This window comes from Pseudophryne corroboree, chromosome 4 (genome assembly GCF_028390025.1).
Source record: "Pseudophryne corroboree isolate aPseCor3 chromosome 4, aPseCor3.hap2, whole genome shotgun sequence".
NCBI classification, from domain to species: domain Eukaryota; kingdom Metazoa; phylum Chordata; class Amphibia; order Anura; family Myobatrachidae; genus Pseudophryne; species Pseudophryne corroboree.
This window is the reverse complement of record NC_086447.1, coordinates 565,253,262-565,274,684: the sequence shown is the minus strand read 5'-3', so window position 1 is coordinate 565,274,684 and position 21,423 is coordinate 565,253,262. Positions and strand designations below refer to the sequence as shown.

The following is a 21,423-nucleotide window of genomic DNA, read 5'->3' as shown; positions in this document are numbered from 1 at the left end:
CTGGAAAGACATAAGGCGCATGAGCTGGAGAGAGATACAGGGGTCCTGAGCTGGATAGAGACAGGGTGCATGGGCTGGAGAGATAGAGAAGCAATGGTTAGAGAAACATAAGATCTATTGCTTCAAAGACACAGCCTGGCATGCACTGGAGACAGACGCAATGAGTGGTTGGACACAGGAAGCATGAGTTTGGAGAGATATGGGAACAATGGCTGGAGAGACATAGGAGCAATGGCTGGAGAGAGATAGGAGCAATGGCTGGAGAGACATAGGGTGCAATGGCTGGAAAAGACACAGGGGAGCATGAACTGGAGAGACACAGGAGCAATGACTGAATAGACACAGCAGGACATGCACTGGAGATACACAGGACAATGGCTGTTGAAACACATGCAATGGGTGGTGGGACATGGGACATTAGCTGGAGTGAAACAGGGGGAAATGACTGAAGAGACATAGGAGGCATGAGTTGGAGAGACACAGTTGTAATGGCTGAAGAGACGTGAGGCATGAGGCTGGAGAGAATTAGGGGTAATAGGCTGGAGACTATTCACAAATGACAGGTTTTGAAGAAAAAACTGGGGCAGAGTAACCTTCATTAAGACGCCAGTTCTGATGAAACCATATTACTGGTAGAAATTGTATACTAGGTTATCAAATACAGTTTAATAATACAAAATTGTTTGATCAGGGAAGTTCACATTTTGCCCTTGCCCAAAATTATGTTACTGTGTATTATCTGTTTGATCCTCTATTGTATAATTATGGCATTATGCTCTGTTTCTGGAATTTTTATTTAATTTACGATTGCAGTCACCTGTGTTGAAATATCCTTATCATCAATTAATTTGTTCAACACAGGTGACTGCAATCATCATTTAAGACATAGGCCCTTTTCTTCCCAACTTCATTAAGTTATTAGCTCCACATTTAATACGAAGACCTCAGTTTACATTGTTATCCCCCTAAATTACAGGCTTACCATACTATCCCTTTCAACCAGGATGCTCATGGATCACACAGGTTCTGTGGCTGATTAAAACAAGGGGAAATGCAGGCTTAAAGTCAGCTAGCCACAGAATCTGTGTAAATCATTGTGTTCCAGTTTAAAGGTCAGCCTACTAAAATTAATCATGTTATATTATCCCGTATTACCCCAACATTTAATAAAAACAGTTCCCATATTAAATTTATAGTACCCACATGAATAGACCTCACATAACATTAATATTCCAAACAGCCAATAATAACAACACACACAGTACTTTAAATGCCCCCTTATTGTAATAATAGCTCGTTTTGGCCCTCACTTACATGTATAACCTCTCCCACAGACATTACATTAATACCAACAATACCACCACCAAAACTATGCAACTGATATGATGAAGTTTAATGCTGTGGGAGGCAGACTCTGGTCACATGTATTACAGGCTGGATGGACACTGGCCCATGTGATATGGAGGGATGGGCAGGAGCAGGATCCAAAAGCGAAAGGGAAGTGGAAAACAGGGGGAAGGAATGGGGTGTAATACATGGGAAGGAAGATGTGAACCATAAGAAAGAGGAATGGATCAGCTTCCTACCCTGACTGGCTATTCACACTGTCTATTATCCTAAGCATTCTCTCCTAGGGTAGCTCATGGAGCTGAACCAGACAGTTAATATACATTGCTTGTAATTGGGGAGTGACCCTTATAGTCCTGATGGTACCACAGATGCTCCCTCCCCTCAGCATCCCCCATGCCAGTACAAGTGTGGAATAGCAAATGGAAAAATAAATAAACAGAGTAAATAGGTAGTAAGGGATAATAACATCTGAATCTGTATAAAATACACATTTATTAGCATAAATTCAATAATATAATTAAGTTGGTAGCAATTATATTGGGAAAGTGCACCCATCATTAATAACAGAGGGCAGTAAAAACTATGGTGGTCATTCCGAGTTGATCGCTCGTCAGCAGTTTTTAGCAGCCGTGCAAACGCTATGCCGCCTCCCACTGGGAGTGTATTTTAGCTTAGCAGAAGTGCGAACATAGGAATCGCAGAGTGGCTACAAAATAATTTTGTGCAGGTTCAGAGTAGCTTTAAACCTACTCAGCGCTTGCGATGACTTCAGACTGTTCAGTTCCTGTTTTGACATCACAAACACGCCCTTCATTCGCCCAGCCACGCCTGTGTTTCTGCTGGCACGCCTGCGTTTTACCAAACACTCCCTGAAAACGGTCAGTTGACACCCAGAAATGCCCACTTCATGTCAATCACTCTGCGACCAGCAGTGCGACTGAAAAGCTTCGCTAGACCCTGTGTGAAACGACATTGTTTGTTGTAATAGTATGTCGTGCGTGCGCATTGTGCCGCATACGCATGCGCAGAAGTGCCGTTTTTTTGCCTCATCGCTGCACATCGAAAAAATGCAGCTAGCGATCAACTCAGAATGACCACCTATGTCTGAGTAAAAATGTATGGAGAAACATCCAAGGTTGAAATATGGGATTAAAAGACAGCTAATGACAGTCATATAGGCATTAGTGATGAGCGGGTTCGGTTTCTCGGAAACCGAACCCCCCCCGAACTTCTCGCTTTTTACACGGGTCCGAGGCAGACTCGATCTTCCCGCCTTGCTCGGCTAACCCGAGCACGCCCGAACGTCATCATCCCGCTGTCGGATTCTCGCGAGGCTCGTATTCTATCGCGAGACTCGGATTCTATATAAGGAGCCGCGCGTCGCCGCCATTTTCACACGTGCATTGAGATTGATAGGAAGAGGACGTGGCTGGCGTCCTCTCCGTTTAGAATAGAAATAGATAGTGAGAGTGAGACACTTGATTTACTGGAGCTTAGGAGTACTCAGAGAGTGCAGAGTTTCCTAGTGACTGACCAGTGACCACCAGTGCAGTTTTATTATTATTTAATATAATCCGTTCTCTGCCTGAAAAAAAACGATACACAGTGACACAGTATACCATATCTGTGCTCAGCCTCAGTGTGCTGCATCATCTATGTATATCTGACTGTGCTGAGTGCTCACTGCTCACACAGCTTAATTGTGGGGGAGACTGGGGAGCAGTTATAGCAGGAGTACATATATTTAACAGTGCACACTTTTGCTGCCAGAGTGCCACTGCCAGTGTGACTGACCAGTGACCAGTGACCACCAGTATATTGTGATTGTCTGCCTGAAAAAGTTAAACACTCGTCGTGTGGTGTTTTTATTCTATAAACGCATTCTGCTGACAGTGTCCAGCAGGTCCGTCATTATATAATATATACCTGTCCTGCAGTAGTGATATATATATATTTTTTATATCATTATCATCCAGTCTATACTAGCAGCAGACGCAGTACGGTAGTCCACGGCTGTAGCTACCTCTGTGTCGGCAGTCACTCGTCCATAATTGTATACCTACCTGTGGTGGTTTTTTTTTTTTCTATCTTCTTCATACTAGTAGTTAACTTTAGGAGTCTGCAGTGCTGACAGTGTCCAGCAGGTCCGTCATTATATAATATATACCTGTCCGGCTGCAGTAGTGATATATATATATTTTTTATATCATTATCATCCAGTCTATATTAGCAGCAGACGCAGTACGGTAGTCCACGGCTGTAGCTACCTCTGTGTCGGCAGTCGCTCGTCCATCCATAATTGTATACCACCTACCTGTGGTGTTTTTTTTTTCTATCTTCTTGATACTAGTAGCTTACTTTAGGAGTCTGCAGTGCTGACAGTGTCCAGCAGGTCCGTCATTATATAATATATACCTGCCCGGCTGCAGTAGTGATATATATATATTTTTTATATCATTATCATCCAGTCTATATTAGCAGCAGACGCAGTACGGTAGTCCACGGCTGTAGCTACCTCTGTGTCGGCAGTCGCTCGTCCATCCATAATTGTATACCACCTACCTGTGGTGGTTTTTTTTTCTATCTTCTTGATACTAGTAGCTTACTTTAGGAGTCTGCAGTGCTGACAGTGTCCAGCAGGTCCGTCATTATATAATATATACCTGTCCGGCTGCAGTAGTGATATATATATATTTTTTATATCATTATCATCCAGTCTATACTAGCAGCAGACGCAGTACGGTAGTTCACGGCTGTAGCTACCTCTGTGTCGGCAGTCGCTCGTCCATAATTGTATACCTACCTGTGGTGGTTTTTTTTTTTTTTCTATCTTCTTCATACTAGTAGTTAACTTTAGGAGTCTGCAGTGCTGACAGTGTCCAGCAGGTCCGTCATTATATAATATATACCTGTCCGGCTGCAGTAGTGATATATATATTTTTTATATCATTATCATCCAGTCTATATTAGCAGCAGACGCAGTACGGTAGTCCACGGCTGTAGCTACCTCTGTGTCGGCAGTCGCTCGTCCATCCATAATTGTATACCACCTACCTGTGGTGTTTTTTTTTTCTATCTCCTTGATACTAGTAGCTTACTTTAGGAGTCTGCAGTGCTGACAGTGTCCAGCAGGTCCGTCATTATATAATATATACCTGTCCGGCTGCAGTAGTGATATATATATATTTTTTATATCATTATCATCCAGTCTATATTAGCAGCAGACGCAGTACGGTAGTCCACGGCTGTAGCTACCTCTGTGTCGGCAGTCGCTCGTCCATCCATAATTGTATACCACCTACCTGTGGTGTTTTTTTTTTCTATCTCCTTGATACTAGTAGCTTACTTTAGGAGTCTGCAGTGCTGACAGTGTCCAGCAGGTCCGTCATTATATAATATATACCTGTCCGGCTGCAGTAGTGATATATATATATATTTTTTATATCATTATCATCCAGTCTATACTAGCAGCAGACGCAGTACGGTAGTTCACGGCTGTAGCTACCTCTGTGTCGGCAGTCGCTCGTCCATAATTGTATACCTACCTGTGGTGGGTTTTTTTTTTTTTCTATCTTCTTCATACTAGTAGTTAACTTTAGGAGTCTGCAGTGCTGACAGTGTCCAGCAGGTCCGTCATTATATAATATATACCTGTCCGGCTGCAGTAGTGATATATATATATATTTTTTATATCATTATCATCCAGTCTATACTAGCAGCAGACGCAGTACGGTAGTCCACGGCTGTAGCTACCTCTGTGTCGGCAGTCGCTCGTCCATCCATAATTGTATACCACCTACCTGTGGTGTTTTTTTTTCTATCTCCTTGATACTAGTAGCTTACTTTAGGAGTCTGCAGTGCTGACAGTGTCCAGCAGGTCCGTCATTATATAATATATACCTGTCCGGCTGCAGTAGTGATATATATATATATTTTATATCATTATCATCCAGTCTATATTAGCAGCAGACGCAGTACGGTAGTCCACGGCTCTAGCTACCTCTGTGTCGGCAGTCGCTCGTCCATCCATAATTGTATACCACCTACCTGTGGTGTTTTTTTTTTTTTTCTATCTTCTTGATACTAGTAGCTTACTTTAGGAGTCTGCAGTGCTGACAGTGTCCAGCAGGTCCGTCATTATATAATATATACCTGTCCGGCTGCAGTAGTGATATATATATATTTTTTATATCATTATCATCCAGTCTATATTAGCAGCAGACGCAGTACGGTAGTCCACGGCTGTAGCTACCTCTGTGTCGGCAGTCGCTCGTCCATCCATAATTGTATACCACCTACCTGTGGTGTTTTTTTTTTTCTATCTTCTTGATACTAGTAGCTTACTTTAGGAGTCTGCAGTGCTGACAGTGTCCAGCAGGTCCGTCATTATATAATATATACCTGTCCGGCTGCAGTAGTGATATATATATATTTTTTATATCATTATCATCCAGTCTATACTAGCAGCAGGCGCAGTACGGTAGTTCACGGCTGTAGCTACCTCTGTGTCGGCAGTCGCTCGTCCATAATTGTATACCTACCTGTGGTGGTTTTTTTTTTTTTTCTATCTTCTTCATACTAGTAGTTAACTTTAGGAGTCTGCAGTGCTGACAGTGTCCAGCAGGTCCGTCATTATATAATATATACCTGTCCGGCTGCAGTAGTGATATATATATATATTTTTTATATCATTATCATCCAGTCTATATTAGCAGCAGACGCAGTACGGTAGTCCACGGCTCTAGCTACCTCTGTGTCGGCAGTCGCTCGTCCATCCATAATTGTATACCACCTACCTGTGGTGGTTTTTTTTACTATCTCCTTGATACTAGTAGCTTACTTTAGGAGTCTGCAGTGCTGACAGTGTCCAGCAGGTCCGTCATTATATAATATATACCTGTCCGGCTGCAGTAGTGATATATATATATTTTTTATATCATTATCATCCAGTCTATACTAGCAGCAGACGCAGTACGGTAGTTCACGGCTGTAGCTACCTCTGTGTCGGCAGTCGCTCGTCCATAATTGTATACCTACCTGTGGTGGGTTTTTTTTTTTCTATCTTCTTCATACTAGTAGTTAACTTTAGGAGTCTGCAGTGCTGACAGTGTCCAGCAGGTCCGTCATTATATAATATATACCTGTCCGGCTGCAGTAGTGATATATATATATATATATTTTTTATATCATTATCATCCAGTCTATATTAGCAGCAGACGCAGTACGGTAGTCCACGGCTGTAGCTACCTCTGTGTCGGCAGTCGCTCGTCCATCCATAATTGTATACCACCTACCTGTGGTGTTTTTTTTTTCTATCTCCTTGATACTAGTAGCTTACTTTAGGAGTCTGCAGTGCTGACAATGTCCAGCAGGTCCGTCATTATATAATATATACCTGTCCGGCTGCAGTAGTGATATATATATATTTTTTATATCATTATCATCCAGTCTATATTAGCAGCAGACGCAGTACGGTAGTCCACGGCTCTAGCTACCTCTGTGTCGGCAGTCGCTCGTCCATCCATAATTGTATACCACCTACCTGTGGTGTTTTTTTTTTTTCTATCTTCTTGATACTAGTAGCTTACTTTAGGAGTCTGCAGTGCTGACAGTGTCCAGCAGGTCCGTCATTATATAATATATATACCTGTCCGGCTGCAGTAGTGATATATATATATTTTTTATATCATTATCATCCAGTCTATATTAGCAGCAGACGCAGTACGGTAGTCCACGGCTGTAGCTACCTCTGTGTCGGCAGTCGCTCGTCCATCCATAATTGTATACCACCTACCTGTGGTGTTTTTTTTTTTCTATCTTCTTGATACTAGTAGCTTACTTTAGGAGTCTGCAGTGCTGACAGTGTCCAGCAGGTCCGTCATTATATAATATATACCTGTCCGGCTGCAGTAGTGATATATATATATTTTTTATATCATTATCATCCAGTCTATACTAGCAGCAGATGCAGTACGGTAGTTCACGGCTGTAGCTACCTCTGTGTCGGCAGTCGCTCGTCCATCCATAATTGTATACCACCTACCTGTGGTGTTTTTTTTTTCTATCTCCTTGATACTAGTAGCTTACTTTAGGAGTCTGCAGTGCTGACAGTGTCCAGCAGGTCCGTCATTATATAATATATACCTGTCCGGCTGCAGTAGTGATATATATATATTTTTTATATCATTATCATCCAGTCTATACTAGCAGCAGACGCAGTACGGTAGTTCACGGCTGTAGCTACCTCTGTGTCGGCAGTCGCTCGTCCATAATTGTATACCTACCTGTGGTGGGTTTTTTTTTTTCTATCTTCTTCATACTAGTAGTTAACTTTAGGAGTCTGCAGTGCTGACAGTGTCCAGCAGGTCCGTCATTATATAATATATACCTGTCCGGCTGCAGTAGTGATATATATATATATATATTTTTTATATCATTATCATCCAGTCTATATTAGCAGCAGACGCAGTACGGTAGTCCACGGCTGTAGCTACCTCTGTGTCGGCAGTCGCTCGTCCATCCATAATTGTATACCACCTACCTGTGGTGTTTTTTTTTTCTATCTCCTTGATACTAGTAGCTTACTTTAGGAGTCTGCAGTGCTGACAATGTCCAGCAGGTCCGTCATTATATAATATATACCTGTCCGGCTGCAGTAGTGATATATATATATTTTTTATATCATTATCATCCAGTCTATATTAGCAGCAGACGCAGTACGGTAGTCCACGGCTCTAGCTACCTCTGTGTCGGCAGTCGCTCGTCCATCCATAATTGTATACCACCTACCTGTGGTGTTTTTTTTTTTTCTATCTTCTTGATACTAGTAGCTTACTTTAGGAGTCTGCAGTGCTGACAGTGTCCAGCAGGTCCGTCATTATATAATATATATACCTGTCCGGCTGCAGTAGTGATATATATATATATTTTTTATATCATTATCATCCAGTCTATATTAGCAGCAGACGCAGTACGGTAGTCCACGGCTGTAGCTACCTCTGTGTCGGCAGTCGCTCGTCCATCCATAATTGTATACCACCTACCTGTGGTGTTTTTTTTTTTCTATCTTCTTGATACTAGTAGCTTACTTTAGGAGTCTGCAGTGCTGACAGTGTCCAGCAGGTCCGTCATTATATAATATATACCTGTCCGGCTGCAGTAGTGATATATATATATTTTTTATATCATTATCATCCAGTCTATACTAGCAGCAGATGCAGTACGGTAGTTCACGGCTGTAGCTACCTCTGTGTCGGCAGTCGCTCGTCCATAATTGTATACCTACCTGTGGTGGTTTTTTTTTTTTTTTCTATCTTCTTCATACTAGTAGTTAACTTTAGGAGTCTGCAGTGCTGACAGTGTCCAGCAGGTCCGTCATTATATAATATATACCTGTCCGGCTGCAGTAGTGATATATATATATATTTTTTATATCATTATCATCCAGTCTATATTAGCAGCAGACGCAGTACGGTAGTCCACGGCTGTAGCTACCTCTGTGTCGGCAGTCGCTCGTCCATCCATAATTGTATACCACCTACCTGTGGTGTTTTTTTTTCTATCTCCTTGATACTAGTAGCTTACTTTAGGAGTCTGCAGTGCTGACAGTGTCCAGCAGGTCCGTCATTATATAATATATACCTGTCCGGCTGCAGTAGTGATATATATATATTTTTTATATCATTATCATCCAGTCTATACTAGCAGCAGATGCAGTACGGTAGTTCACGGCTGTAGCTACCTCTGTGTCGGCAGTCGCTCGTCCATAATTGTATACCTACCTGTGGTGGGTTTTTTTTTTTTTCTATCTTCTTCATACTAGTAGTTAACTTTAGGAGTCTGCAGTGCTGACAGTGTCCAGCAGGTCCGTCATTATATAATATATACCTGTCCGGCTGCAGTAGTGATATATATATATATTTTTTATATCATTATCATCCAGTCTATATTAGCAGCAGACGCAGTACGGTAGTCCACGGCTGTAGCTACCTCTGTGTCGGCAGTCGCTCGTCCATCCATAATTGTATACCACCTACCTGTGGTGTTTTTTTTTTCTATCTCCTTGATACTAGTAGCTTACTTTAGGAGTCTGCAGTGCTGACAGTGTCCAGCAGGTCCGTCATTATATAATATATACCTGTCCGGCTGCAGTAGTGATATATATATATTTTTTATATCATTATCATCCAGTCTATATTAGCAGCAGACGCAGTACGGTAGTCCACGGCTCTAGCTACCTCTGTGTCGGCAGTCGCTCGTCCATCCATAATTGTATACCACCTACCTGTGGTGTTTTTTTTTTTTCTATCTTCTTGATACTAGTAGCTTACTTTAGGAGTCTGCAGTGCTGACAGTGTCCAGCAGGTCCGTCATTATATAATATATACCTGTCCGGCTGCAGTAGTGATATATATATATTTTTTATATCATTATCATCCAGTCTATATTAGCAGCAGACGCAGTACGGTAGTCCACGGCTGTAGCTACCTCTGTGTCGGCAGTTGCTCGTCCATCCATAAATGTATACCACCTACCTGTGGTGTTTTTTTTTTTCTATCTCCTTGATACTAGTAGCTTACTTTAGGAGTCTGCAGTGCTGACAGTGTCCAGCAGGTCCGTCATTATATAATATATACCTGTCCGGCTGCAGTAGTGATATATATATATATTTTTTATATCATTATCATCCAGTCTATATTAGCAGCAGACGCAGTACGGTAGTCCACGGCTGTAGCTACCTCTGTGTCGGCAGTCGCTCGTCCATCCATAAGTATACTAGTATCCATCCATCTCCATTGTTTACCTGAGGTGCCTTTTAGTTGTGCCTATTAAAATATGGAGAACAAAAATGTTGAGGTTCCAAAAATAGGGAAAGATCAAGATCGACTTCCACCTCGTGCTGAAGCTGCTGCCACTAGTCATGGCCGAGACGATGAAATGCCATCAAAGTCGTCTGCCAAGGCCGATGCCCAATGTCATAGTACAGAGCATGTAAAATCCAAAACACCAAATATCAGTAAAAAAAGGACTCAAAAATCTAAAATAAAATTGTCGGAGGAGAAGCGTAAACTTGCCAATATGCCATTTACCACACGGAGTGGCAAGGAACGGCTGAGGCCCTGGCCTATGTTCATGGCTAGTGGTTCAGCTTCACATGAGGATGGAAGCACTCAGCCTCTCGCTAGAAAAATGAAAAGACTCAAGCTGGCAAAAGCACAGCAAAGAACTGTGCGTTTTTCGAAATCACAAATCCACAAGGAGAGTCCAATTGTGTCGTTTGCGATGCCTAACCTTCCCAACACTGGACGTGAAGAGCATGCGCCTTCCACCATTTGCACGCCCCCTGCAAGTGCTGGAAGGAGCACCCGCAGTCCAGTTCCTGATAGTCAGATTGAAGATGTCAGTGTTGAAGTACACCAGGATGAGGAGGATATGGGTGTTGCTGGCGCTGGGGAGGAAATTGACCAGGAGGATTCTGATGGTGAGGTGGTTTGTTTAAGTCAGGCACCCGGGGAGACACCTGTTGTCCGTGGGAGGAATAGGGCCATTGACATGCCTGGTGAAAATACCAAAAAAATCAGCTCTTCGGTGTGGAAGTATTTCAACAGAAATGCGGACAACATTTGTCAAGCCGTGTGTTGCCTTTGTCAAGCTGTAATAAGTAGGGGTAAGGACGTTAACCACCTCGGAACATCCTCCCTTATACGTCACCTGCAGCGCATTCATCATAAGTCAGTGACAAGTTCAAAAACTTTGGGCGACAGCGGAAGCAGTCCACTGACCAGTAAATCCCTTCCTCTTGTAACCAAGCTCGCGCAAACCACCCCACCAACTCCCTCAGTGTCAATTTCCTCCTTCCCCAGGAATGCCAATAGTCCTGCAGGCCATGTCACTGGCAATTCTGACGAGTCCTCTCCTGCCTGGGATTCCTCCGATGCATCCTTGCGTGTAATGCCTACTGCTGCTGGCGCTGCTGTTGTTGCTGCTGGGAGTCGATGGTCATCCCAGAGGGGAAGTCGTACTCGTAAGACCACTTTTACTACTTCCACCAAGCAATTGACTGTCCAACAGTCCTTTGCGAGGAAGATGAAATATCACAGCAGTCATCCTACTGCAAAGCGGATAACTGAGGCCTTGGCATCCTGGGCGGTGAGAAACGTGGTTCCGGTATCCATCATTACTGCAGAGCCAACTAGAGACTTGTTGGAGGTACTGTGTCCCCGGTACCAAATACCATCTAGGTTCCATTTCTCTAGGCAGGCGATACCGAAAATGTACACAGACCTCAGAAAAAGACTCACCAGTGTCCTAAAAAATGCAGTTGTACCCAATGTCCACTTAACCACGGACATGTGGACAAGTGGAGCAGGGCAGGCTCAGGACTATATGACTGTGACAGCCCACTGGGTAGATGTATGGACTCCCGCCGAAAGAACAGCAGCGGCGGCACCAGTAGCAGCATCTCGCAAACGCCAACTCTTTCCTAGGCAGGCTACGCTTTGTATCACCGCTTTCCAGAATACGCACACAGCTAAAAACCTCTTACGGCAACTGAGGAAGATCATCGCAGAATGGCTTACCCCCATTTGGACTCTCCTGTGGATTTGTGGCATCGGACAACGCCAGCAATATTGTGTGTGCATTAAATATGGGCAAATTCCAGCACGTCCCATGTTTTGCACATACCTTGAATTTGGTGGTGCAGAATTATTTAAAAAACGAGAGGGGCGTGCAAGAGATGCTGTCGGTGGCCAGAAGAATTGCGGGACACTTTCGGCGTACAGGCACCACGTACAGAAGACTGGAGCACCACCAAAAACGCCTGAACCTGCCCTGCCATCATCTGAAGCAAGAAGTGGTAACGAGGTGGAATTCAACCCTCTATATGCTTCAGAGGTTGGAGGAGCAGCAAAAGGCCATTCAAGCCTATACAACTGAGCACGATATAGGAGGTGGAATGCACCTGTCTCAAGCGCAGTGGAGAATGATTTCAACGTTGTGCAAGGTTCTGCAACCTTTTGAACTTGCCACACGTGAAGTCAGTTCAGACACTGCCAGCCTGAGTCAGGTCATTCCCCTCATCAGGCTTTTGCAGAAGAAGCTGGAGACATTGAAGGAGGAGCTAACATAGAGCGATTCCGCTAGGCATGTGGGACTTGTGGATGGAGCCCTTAATTCGCTTAACAAGGATTCACGGGTGGTCAATCTGTTGAAATCAGAGCACTACATTTTGTCCACCGTGCTCGATCCTAGATTTAAAACCTACCTTGGATCTCTCTTTCCGGCAGACACAAGTCTGCTGGGGTTCAAAGAACTGCTGGTGACAAAATTGTCAAGTCAAGCGGAACGCGACCTGTCAACATCTCCTCCTTCACATTCTCCCGCAACTGGGGGTGCGAGGAAAAGGCTCAGAATTCCGAGCCCACCCGCTGGCGGTGATGCAGGGCAGTCTGGAGCGACTGCTGATGCTGACATCTGGTCCGGACTGAAGGACCTGACAACGATTACGGACATGTCGTCTACTGTCACTGCATATGATTCTCTCCCCATTGAAAGAATGGTGGAGGATTATATGAGTGACCGCATCCAAGTAGGCACGTCAGACAGTCCGTACTTATACTGGCAGGAAAAAGAGGCAATTTGGAGGCCCTTGCACAAACTGGCTTTATTCTACCTAAGTTGCCCTCCCACAAGTGTGTACTCCGAAAGAGTGTTTAGTGCCGCCGCTCACCTTGTCAGCAATCGGCGTATGAGGTTACATCCAGAAAATGTGGAGAAGATGATGTTCATTAAAATGAATTATAATCAATTCCTCCGTGGAGACATTGACCAGCAGCAATTGCCTCCACAAAGTACACAGGGAGCTGAGATGGTGGATTCCAGTGGGGACGAATTGATAATCTGTGAGGAGGGGGATGTACACGGTGATATATCGGAGGATGATGATGAGGTGGACATCTTGCCTCTGTAGAGCCAGTTTGTGCAAGGAGAGATTAATTGCTTCTTTTTTGGTGGGGGTCCAAACCAACCCGTCATTTCAGTCACAGTCGTGTGGCAGACCCTGTCACTGAAATGATGGGTTGGTTAAAGTGTGCATGTCCTGTTTATACAACATAAGGGTGGGTGGGAGGGCCCAAGGACAATTCCATCTTGCACCTCTTTTTTCTTTCATTTTTCTTTGCGTCATGTGCAGGTTTGGGGAGTAGTTTTTGGAAGGGCCATCCTGCGTGACACTGCAGTGCCACTCCTAGATGGGCCAGGTGTTTGTGTCGGCCACTTGGGTCGCTTATCTTAGTCACACAGCTACCTCATTGCGCCTCTTTTTTTCTTTGCGTCATGTGCTGTTTGGGGGGTGTTTTTTGGAAGGGCCATCCTGCGTGACACTGCAGTGCCACTCCTAGATGGGCCAGGTGTTTGTGTCGGCCACTTGGGTCGCATATCTTAGTCACACAGCTACCTCATTGCGCCTCTTTTTTTCTTTGCGTCATGTGCTGTTTGGGGGGTGTTTTTTGGAAGGGCCATCCTGCGTGACACTGCAGTGCCACTCCTAGATGGGCCAGGTGTTTGTGTCGGCCACTTGGGTCGCTTATCTTAGTCACACAGCTACCTCATTGCGCCTCTTTTTTTCTTTGCGTCATGTGCTGTTTGGGGGGTGTTTTTTGGAAGGGCCATCCTGCGTGACACTGCAGTGCCACTCCTAGATGGGCCAGGTGTTTGTGTCGGCCACTAGGGTCGCTTATCTTAGTCACACAGCTACCTCATTGCGCCTCTTTTTTTTCTTCTTTGCGTCATGTGCTGTTTGGGGAGTAGTTTTTTGAAGGGCCATCCTGCGTGACACTGCAGTGCCACTCCTAGATGGGCCAGGTGTTTGTGTCGGCCACTTGGGTCGCTGAGCTTAGTCATCCAGCGACCTCGGTGCAAATTTTAGGACTAAAAATAATATTGTGGGGTGTGAGGTGTTCAGAATAGACTGAAAATGAGTGGAAATTATGGTTATTGAGGTTAATAATACTTTGGGATCAAAATGACCCCCAAATTCTATGATTTAAGCTGTTTTTTAGGGTTTTTTGAAAAAAACACCCGAATCCAAAACACACCCGAATCCGACAAAAAAAATTCGGTGAGGTTTTGCCAAAACGCGTTCGAACCCAAAACACGGCCGCGGAACCGAACCCAAAACCAAAACACAAAACCCGAAAAATTTCCGGTGCTCATCACTAATAGGCATTCAAGTAGGTTGCAGTAATGTTACCATCCAGTGATCCAGCAATGTGGTTAAAGAGTGTAGAATCTTCCAAACAGGGGTACCTCTCTGAAGTTTATAGCAATAACGATGCAGTACGGATGGTGTAATGGTTAGCATTACTACCTCACAGCACTGAGGTCATGGGTTCGATTCCCACCATGGTTCTACCTGTGCGGAGTTTGTATATTCTCACCGTACTTGCGTGGGTTTCCTCCTGGTACTCCGGTTTCCTCCCACAATCCAAAAATATACTGGTAGGTCAATTGGATCCCAACACAAATTAACACTAGTATGAATGTGTCTGTGTGTACATGTGGTAGGGAATATAGATTGTAAGCTCCACTGGGGCAGGGACCGATGTGAATGGGCAAATAGTCTCTGTAAAACGCTGCGGATTATGTGTGCGCTATATAAATAACTGGTAATAAATAACAATAATAAATAAATAACCTAGTCCTGAGGCTGCTCCTCCATCCCCCTGCCTCATGCCTTGACCATCTCTGCTTTCCTTACACCCTGCCATCAGGCTACCTCCCGCCTGCTTGCACCTCATGTCATCTGTCTGTCGCCCCTTCCTACTAGATTGTTAGCTCCTCAGAGCAGGGCCCTCTTTCCTCTTGTTGTCTAAGCCCTCTTCTCCACACATTTCACTCACAGCCCTTTCCTACTCCGCAACCATCTTTACCCGCTTTTTCTCCTGCTGGTAAAGGCTCATCTCTACCTATGGTCACCAGCTCCTAGTAGTGCGCTGATCACTCACTCGCTGCTTACATCTAAGCTGTATTATGTTTTGAGAATTGTGGTGCTCTCTGTTACCTGTACTCTATTTCTGTTATTTATTTACTGTAATGTTACGTTTTGTCTCCCTGTACTGGCCTTTGTACGGCGCTGCGAAACACTTGTGGCGCCTTATAAATAAAATGTAATAATAATAATAGCTGGAAAATAGTCCACAATTGTCTTTTCAAGGATAGAATGAATGGTTTCCAAAGTGACCAAATGGATGATAGACCCCCAATAATTCTGTTTAATGCATGTTGCATGTAATACCATGGAGCTTCCATTTCTTTTCCATGTGTGTAATTTGCTCTCTGAGCTATGGTGTTGAAATCCACTTAACTGCGCCTGTTAAAGGGTTTCTTTCCCATTTGTAATCTTCACTACTGTGGACTAGGCCTATAAATCAAGTGGTTTGCACAGAGCCCCCTTGACTCATGGGTCCATCTGCACTGCATAATCTGTCCCCAGTGCTGGTGCTACCAAAGGTGCCAGGGCTTATTTTCCCCACAATGTTTCCACACTGAGCTCCGTTTGCTGACGTGGAGGAGTAGATGCCTGCAGCTTCTTACACATGAAGCTGCCAGCTGTTACTCCTCCATATCATGGAAAACTAATAATGGTAATGTTTACGAGTAGATAAAGTCTACTAAGATAATGTAAATACAATTAAGATTCAGTCCCATCAGAAAATATGCATTTTTTAAATATGACTACTCTTACCCAAAAAACTTACAGCCTTAGAAGTCTACCTCAGGATGCCCCATTATAAACCTGGCCTTGCAACAGTCGGGATAAAATATTGCGGATGTTTTGATGCTGGTAGGAATTTGTGTTCCACCAAACTTAATTCTCTATGCCAGTAGCTGAGTATATAGTGATGTAGAGTTACTGTCAATGCTGATGATGTGCCCAGCCGCAGCACCACAGCTCTTACTAACCAACACTACATTTAGATGCAAATCTGGCACTAAATCGTAGCATCCAATTAGATGCTCTCTTCATTGCCTAATTTACTCAGCACATAAAAAGCTAATTGGTTATTTGCAGCTAAATCCAATGTAGATGAGCATTAATAAATACAATTAAGGAGTAATATCTCATAGTTATGTGAAGAACTAGAGGTAACTGCAACAGTCATATTGCATGCATCAAAACGAAATCTGTATTTCATACATGCTGGTTGTAAAAAGTTGACAAAACTAATGTGCGCCCTAAGTTGTTTTTTTATAGGATATCAATAGATTAATGGGGGTCATTCCGAGTTGTTCGCTCGCAAGCTGCTTTTAGCAGCTTTGCACACACTAAGCCGCCGCCTACTGGGAGTGAATATTAGCTTATCAAAATTGCGAACGAAAGATTAGCAGAATTGCGAATAGACACTTCTTAGCAGTTTCTGAGTAGCTCCACACTTACTCGGCATCTGCGATCAGTTCAGTCAGTTTCATTCCTGGTTTGACGTCACAAACACACCCAGCGTTCGCCCAGACACTCCTCCGTTTCTCCAGCCACTCCCGCGTTTTTCCCAGAAACGGTAGCGTTTTTTCGCACACACCCATAAAACGGCCTGTTTCCGCCCAGAAACACCCACTTCCTGTCAATCACATTACGATCACCAGAACGAAGAAAAAACCTCGTAATGCCGTGAGTAAAATACCAAACTTCTTAGCAAATTTACTTGGCGCAGTCGCAGTGCGGACATTGCGCATGCGCATTAGCGACTAATCGCTCCGTTGCGACAAAAAAATAAAGAGCGAACAACTCGGAATGACCGCCAATAACCACTTAACTGACAAATAACATTGTTTTTTTAATATTTTTTATTTAAAATAGTTTAAAAAGTATTTTTTTACAATATATAAATATTATACTATGCACATCCACAGAACGGATCTCCTCGTCAAAAACTGGGGGACACAGTGGGGCGACGCGGTTGCATGAGATCTGACCATGCCAGTTAAGTGATTTTAAGAGTAGAGGTAGACATAGTGGGGCTCCCCAATGGCACTGGAACATAATTATGTGTAATATGGTTTGCACTAGGCAGTAATTATCTTTTTATTTGTGGCACAATCATTTTCACTCTGTTTCCAAAAATGCTCCTTGTATACAAAATAAAATAACATTTAAAAATAACAACTTGGCAATAAAGTTTTATCCTCGTTTTTGTTGGGAAATGCTGTAATTGTGCGGTATAGTCATACTGCATCTCATACCTATGCAAGTGTTTTTTGGGCTTTTTTTGATGACTTAAAGGATTAGTTAAACTCTTTACAGTGGGCATGTCAAATTGCTTCACATCAGTTATTGTGTGACTAGGAAATATTGTAACTGAGAAACTATTATAATACAAGAATGAGATGCAAAGCACATACAGTAGTTTAGGAAAAGCATGTGCTGCCACCTGGTGGTTAAAAATAGCAATGTATATTTTCATGTAAAAAGTGCAAAAAACACATTGGCCCTCATTCCGAGTTGATCGCTCGCTAGCTGCTTTTAGTAGCAGTACAAACGCTAGGCCGCCGCCCTCTGGGAGTGTATCTTAGCTTAGCAGAAGTGCGAACGAAAGGTTAGCAGAACTGCTCGTAAACATTTTAATGCAGTTTCTGAGCAGCTCCAGACCTACTCCTACCTTGCGATCACTGCAGACAGTTTTTAGTTCCTGGTTTGACGTCACAAACACGCCCTGCGTTCGGCCAGCCACTCCCCCGTTTCCCCAGGCACGCCTGCGTTTTTAACTGACACGCCTGCGTTTTTTAGCACACTCCTGGAAAACGTCCAGTTACCACCCAGAAACACCCACTTCCTGTCAATCACTCACCGATCAACAGAGCGACAGAAAAGCGTCGCTCGACCTTGTGTAAAACTGCATAGTTTTGTGTGAAAGTACTGCGCGCGTGCGTACTGCGGCCCGTACGCATGTGCAGAAATGCCGATTTTTAGGCTGATTGCTGTGCTGCGAACAACTGCAGCTAGCGATCAACTCGGAATAAGGGCCAATGATATATAGTGTAATGAATTCAAACTACGCAATTTAACATTTTAATGTCATACTAATTCTAATTAAATTGGCACTTCGAGGGAATACATATTTCTATCTATCACATAAATATTTTGAGCTTTCATTTTAGATACAGATGCCAAATGCAGTTCATTTATTGTTACTGTTATGTGCAGGTTCAGACTCACCAAATGTGAGAATCACCATATAAATGTAAGTTCATGCTCAACTGCAAAAGCATTACTTCTTAAACAATGCTTACTGTATTTAATACTGTTGGAATTGGCATCTGATTTAAGGATAAACAATTTGTATGTATGTGTATTACTAGTTCATAAATAAGTTTTACTGTATTGCACCTCTCCATATTTGCCCATTTCAATGTTACAGAGAGGCATAGGAGCCAGCCCTGTGGTGCTTAAGCACCCGAATATTTGTGCTGCCACTATGAGGGCATTTTTTAAGACAGGAGTGGACTTAAGTGCAGTCTTCTTGTGGACCTCTTAGGGGCATATTAACTGTGGAGAAGGCCCGTGTCCATGCTCCTCTGTAGCCAGCACCCATCATCGCAATAGAGTCTAAGCACTAGAGGGGCACAGACTGTATTGCACAAATCTCAGGAAAAGAGCCTGTAGTGCCATTTACCGGAGATTTGTAGAGAGATGCTGCCGCCAATGGCAGGTTCCGGAAAAGTGAGCTTTTAAAAGTTGGGTGCACCCACTATAAATACTCCACTGGCCTCTTCGCTCACGGGCACTTGCGCTGAGTAGACTCCGGCATTGGGGGTCATTCCGAGTTGATCGCTAACTGAATTTGTTCGCAGCGCAGCGATCAGGCAAAAAATCGGCAGTTCTGTGCATGCATATGTGGCACAATGCGCGCGCGTGACATACGGGCACAACGAACGATGTCGTTTTGAACATGGTCTAGCGATGCATTTCAGTCGCACTGCTTGCCGCAGAGTGATTGACATGAAGTGGGCGTTTCTGGGTGGCAACTGACCGTTTTCAGGGAGTGTGCGGAAAAACACAGGCGTGCCAGAAAAAATGCAGGCGTGGCTGTGCGAACGCTGGGCGGGTTTGTGACGTCAAATCCAGAACTGAATAGTCTGAAGTGATCGCAAGCGCTGAGTAGGTTTTGAGCTACTCTGAAACCACACCAAAAATTTTTGCAGGCGCTCTGCGATACAACCGTTCGCACTTCTGCTAAGCTAAAATACACTCCTGGTGGGCGGCGGCATAGTGTTTGCACGACTGCTAAAACTAGCTAGCAAGCGATCAACTCGGAATGACCCCCATTGTACCATACTTTACTGTGCATATGCAGTTCTCTGGGAAAATGGTACTGGGTATAATTTCCTGGTGATTTCTGCAGTGTCAGGAGAAGTACAGTAAGTATAACCTACGGGTGCAGGTTGTGCGATGTAGACCTCCCTTGACCCAGGGTTGCGTATGAACTACACATTCTTAATCTATTATAGATACACCCATGATATACATGGGCAAACTGAGCAGCCCCAGTCATTTTAAAAAGTTAGCTCTGACGCAAAAAGGAAAAATAGAACATCACTGTAGGCATATACAAACAAACAGCCAGTGGTGTTCTCTATTGTGTCAATGGATCAATCAAGATTCAAGAGGGGTCAATTCATTTAAGATTGATGTGCCACTGAGCTTTGCTGTGATATTTGTCAGTTCTAGTAGTACCTAAATTGATGATTTTACTGTACATCTCTAGATGTGCAAGATAATATCGCTGATGTAGGGTTCCCATGATGTGACATTACAGAAAGTGATTTCTGACACAAGGCAGCTAATTGAATTGACCAGTAACTGCTGATAGCCCAGTGAATCACATTAGTTTCATGTTTTTTTCTAACAGTTGCTTACCCAGGCTGCTGAATGGAAGCTACAGAGCAAAATGCTGCAAGATCAGGAAACCATACTGAAAACTCAGGTAATACCAGAATCAAGTATCATGTTAATAACATTATTTCAGATCTCAGCGGGACAGAGCTTTAACAATAAATGAAAACTAATATCTCACATGTAATATCACTGTGTATACTGTACATGAATTTATGAAGATTCTAATTAAGAGATTACAATATATTAAGACATCAATGTTCAAAACTTTCCAGTTTAATACTTAGTACTGAATTTGAATTGACCAATGTCGCTGGACCTCTGTTATATTATAATATTTAATTATTAAAATTATTTGATATTTAATATTTATTACAGACTGGCTATATTTACCATAGTTATTCAGCCAGATGTTGACACTATCCATTACCCAGAGAGAGAATGGTGGAGACCCCACGTTATAGTATTAGCCCCCTCCTTGGCTTATACCATGAGGTTACTTTTGGAGTACTGTGCTAGGCATTTAAGCATTTGCAACAGGTAACCCATGGGTGAGGTCTAGTTGTATCTCTCAATCTTACTTAAGGATGTTGAATCCTTTGGCAAGGTGTTGCTGACATTCATTCTAGCAATAACAGTACTGGTTATGCCCTACGGCCGGCTAACACTTCTGCACTGTTCAAGAGAAAGACAAGATATAGAAGAACCACCTTCTAGGCAGAATTGTAGACTGAGACAGAGAATGCACTGGGAAACTTATAAAAACAGTTATTCAAGGTATATCATTTATCTAAATACTATATAGACTCTGATTAAAGTATATTAATGACCAATAGTGGTTTGTGACCTTGAAAGATTTATGAGGGGAAAAAAATCACTACTTTAATTGAACTTATAAAATACTATAAAATTATACTCATTTTTACTATGTTAAATTTAATATACATTAGTTGTTTTTCCTATTTCTAATGTTTAAGTATTGCTTTTTTATTGTGACCCTCTTATCCTTATATAAAATACATGAGAACCTGGTGCTAATGAAATGCATTTTGACATTGGCTAAACTTTTGTTGTTGTTGTTGTTATTATTATTATTATTATTATTATTATTGTTGTTTTGCAGTTGTATTCGTTTAAAGTTATTAATTATGTAAAGGTGTGCCATTTGTTATTTATATTTGATA

General features: G+C 43.0%; 1 protein-coding gene across 1 annotated transcript in view; it reads left to right on the top strand.

Moving 5' to 3' along the window:
• The window catches only part of TXLNB (taxilin beta), a 134,216-nt gene that overhangs the window by 99,508 nt on the left and 13,285 nt on the right, over positions 1 to 21,423 (top strand). The window contains exon 7 of the mRNA XM_063917449.1: positions 20,256 to 20,330. Within this exon, the coding sequence (XP_063773519.1) occupies positions 20,256 to 20,330 (75 nt within the window). The remainder of the gene's footprint in view (positions 1 to 20,255; positions 20,331 to 21,423) is intronic.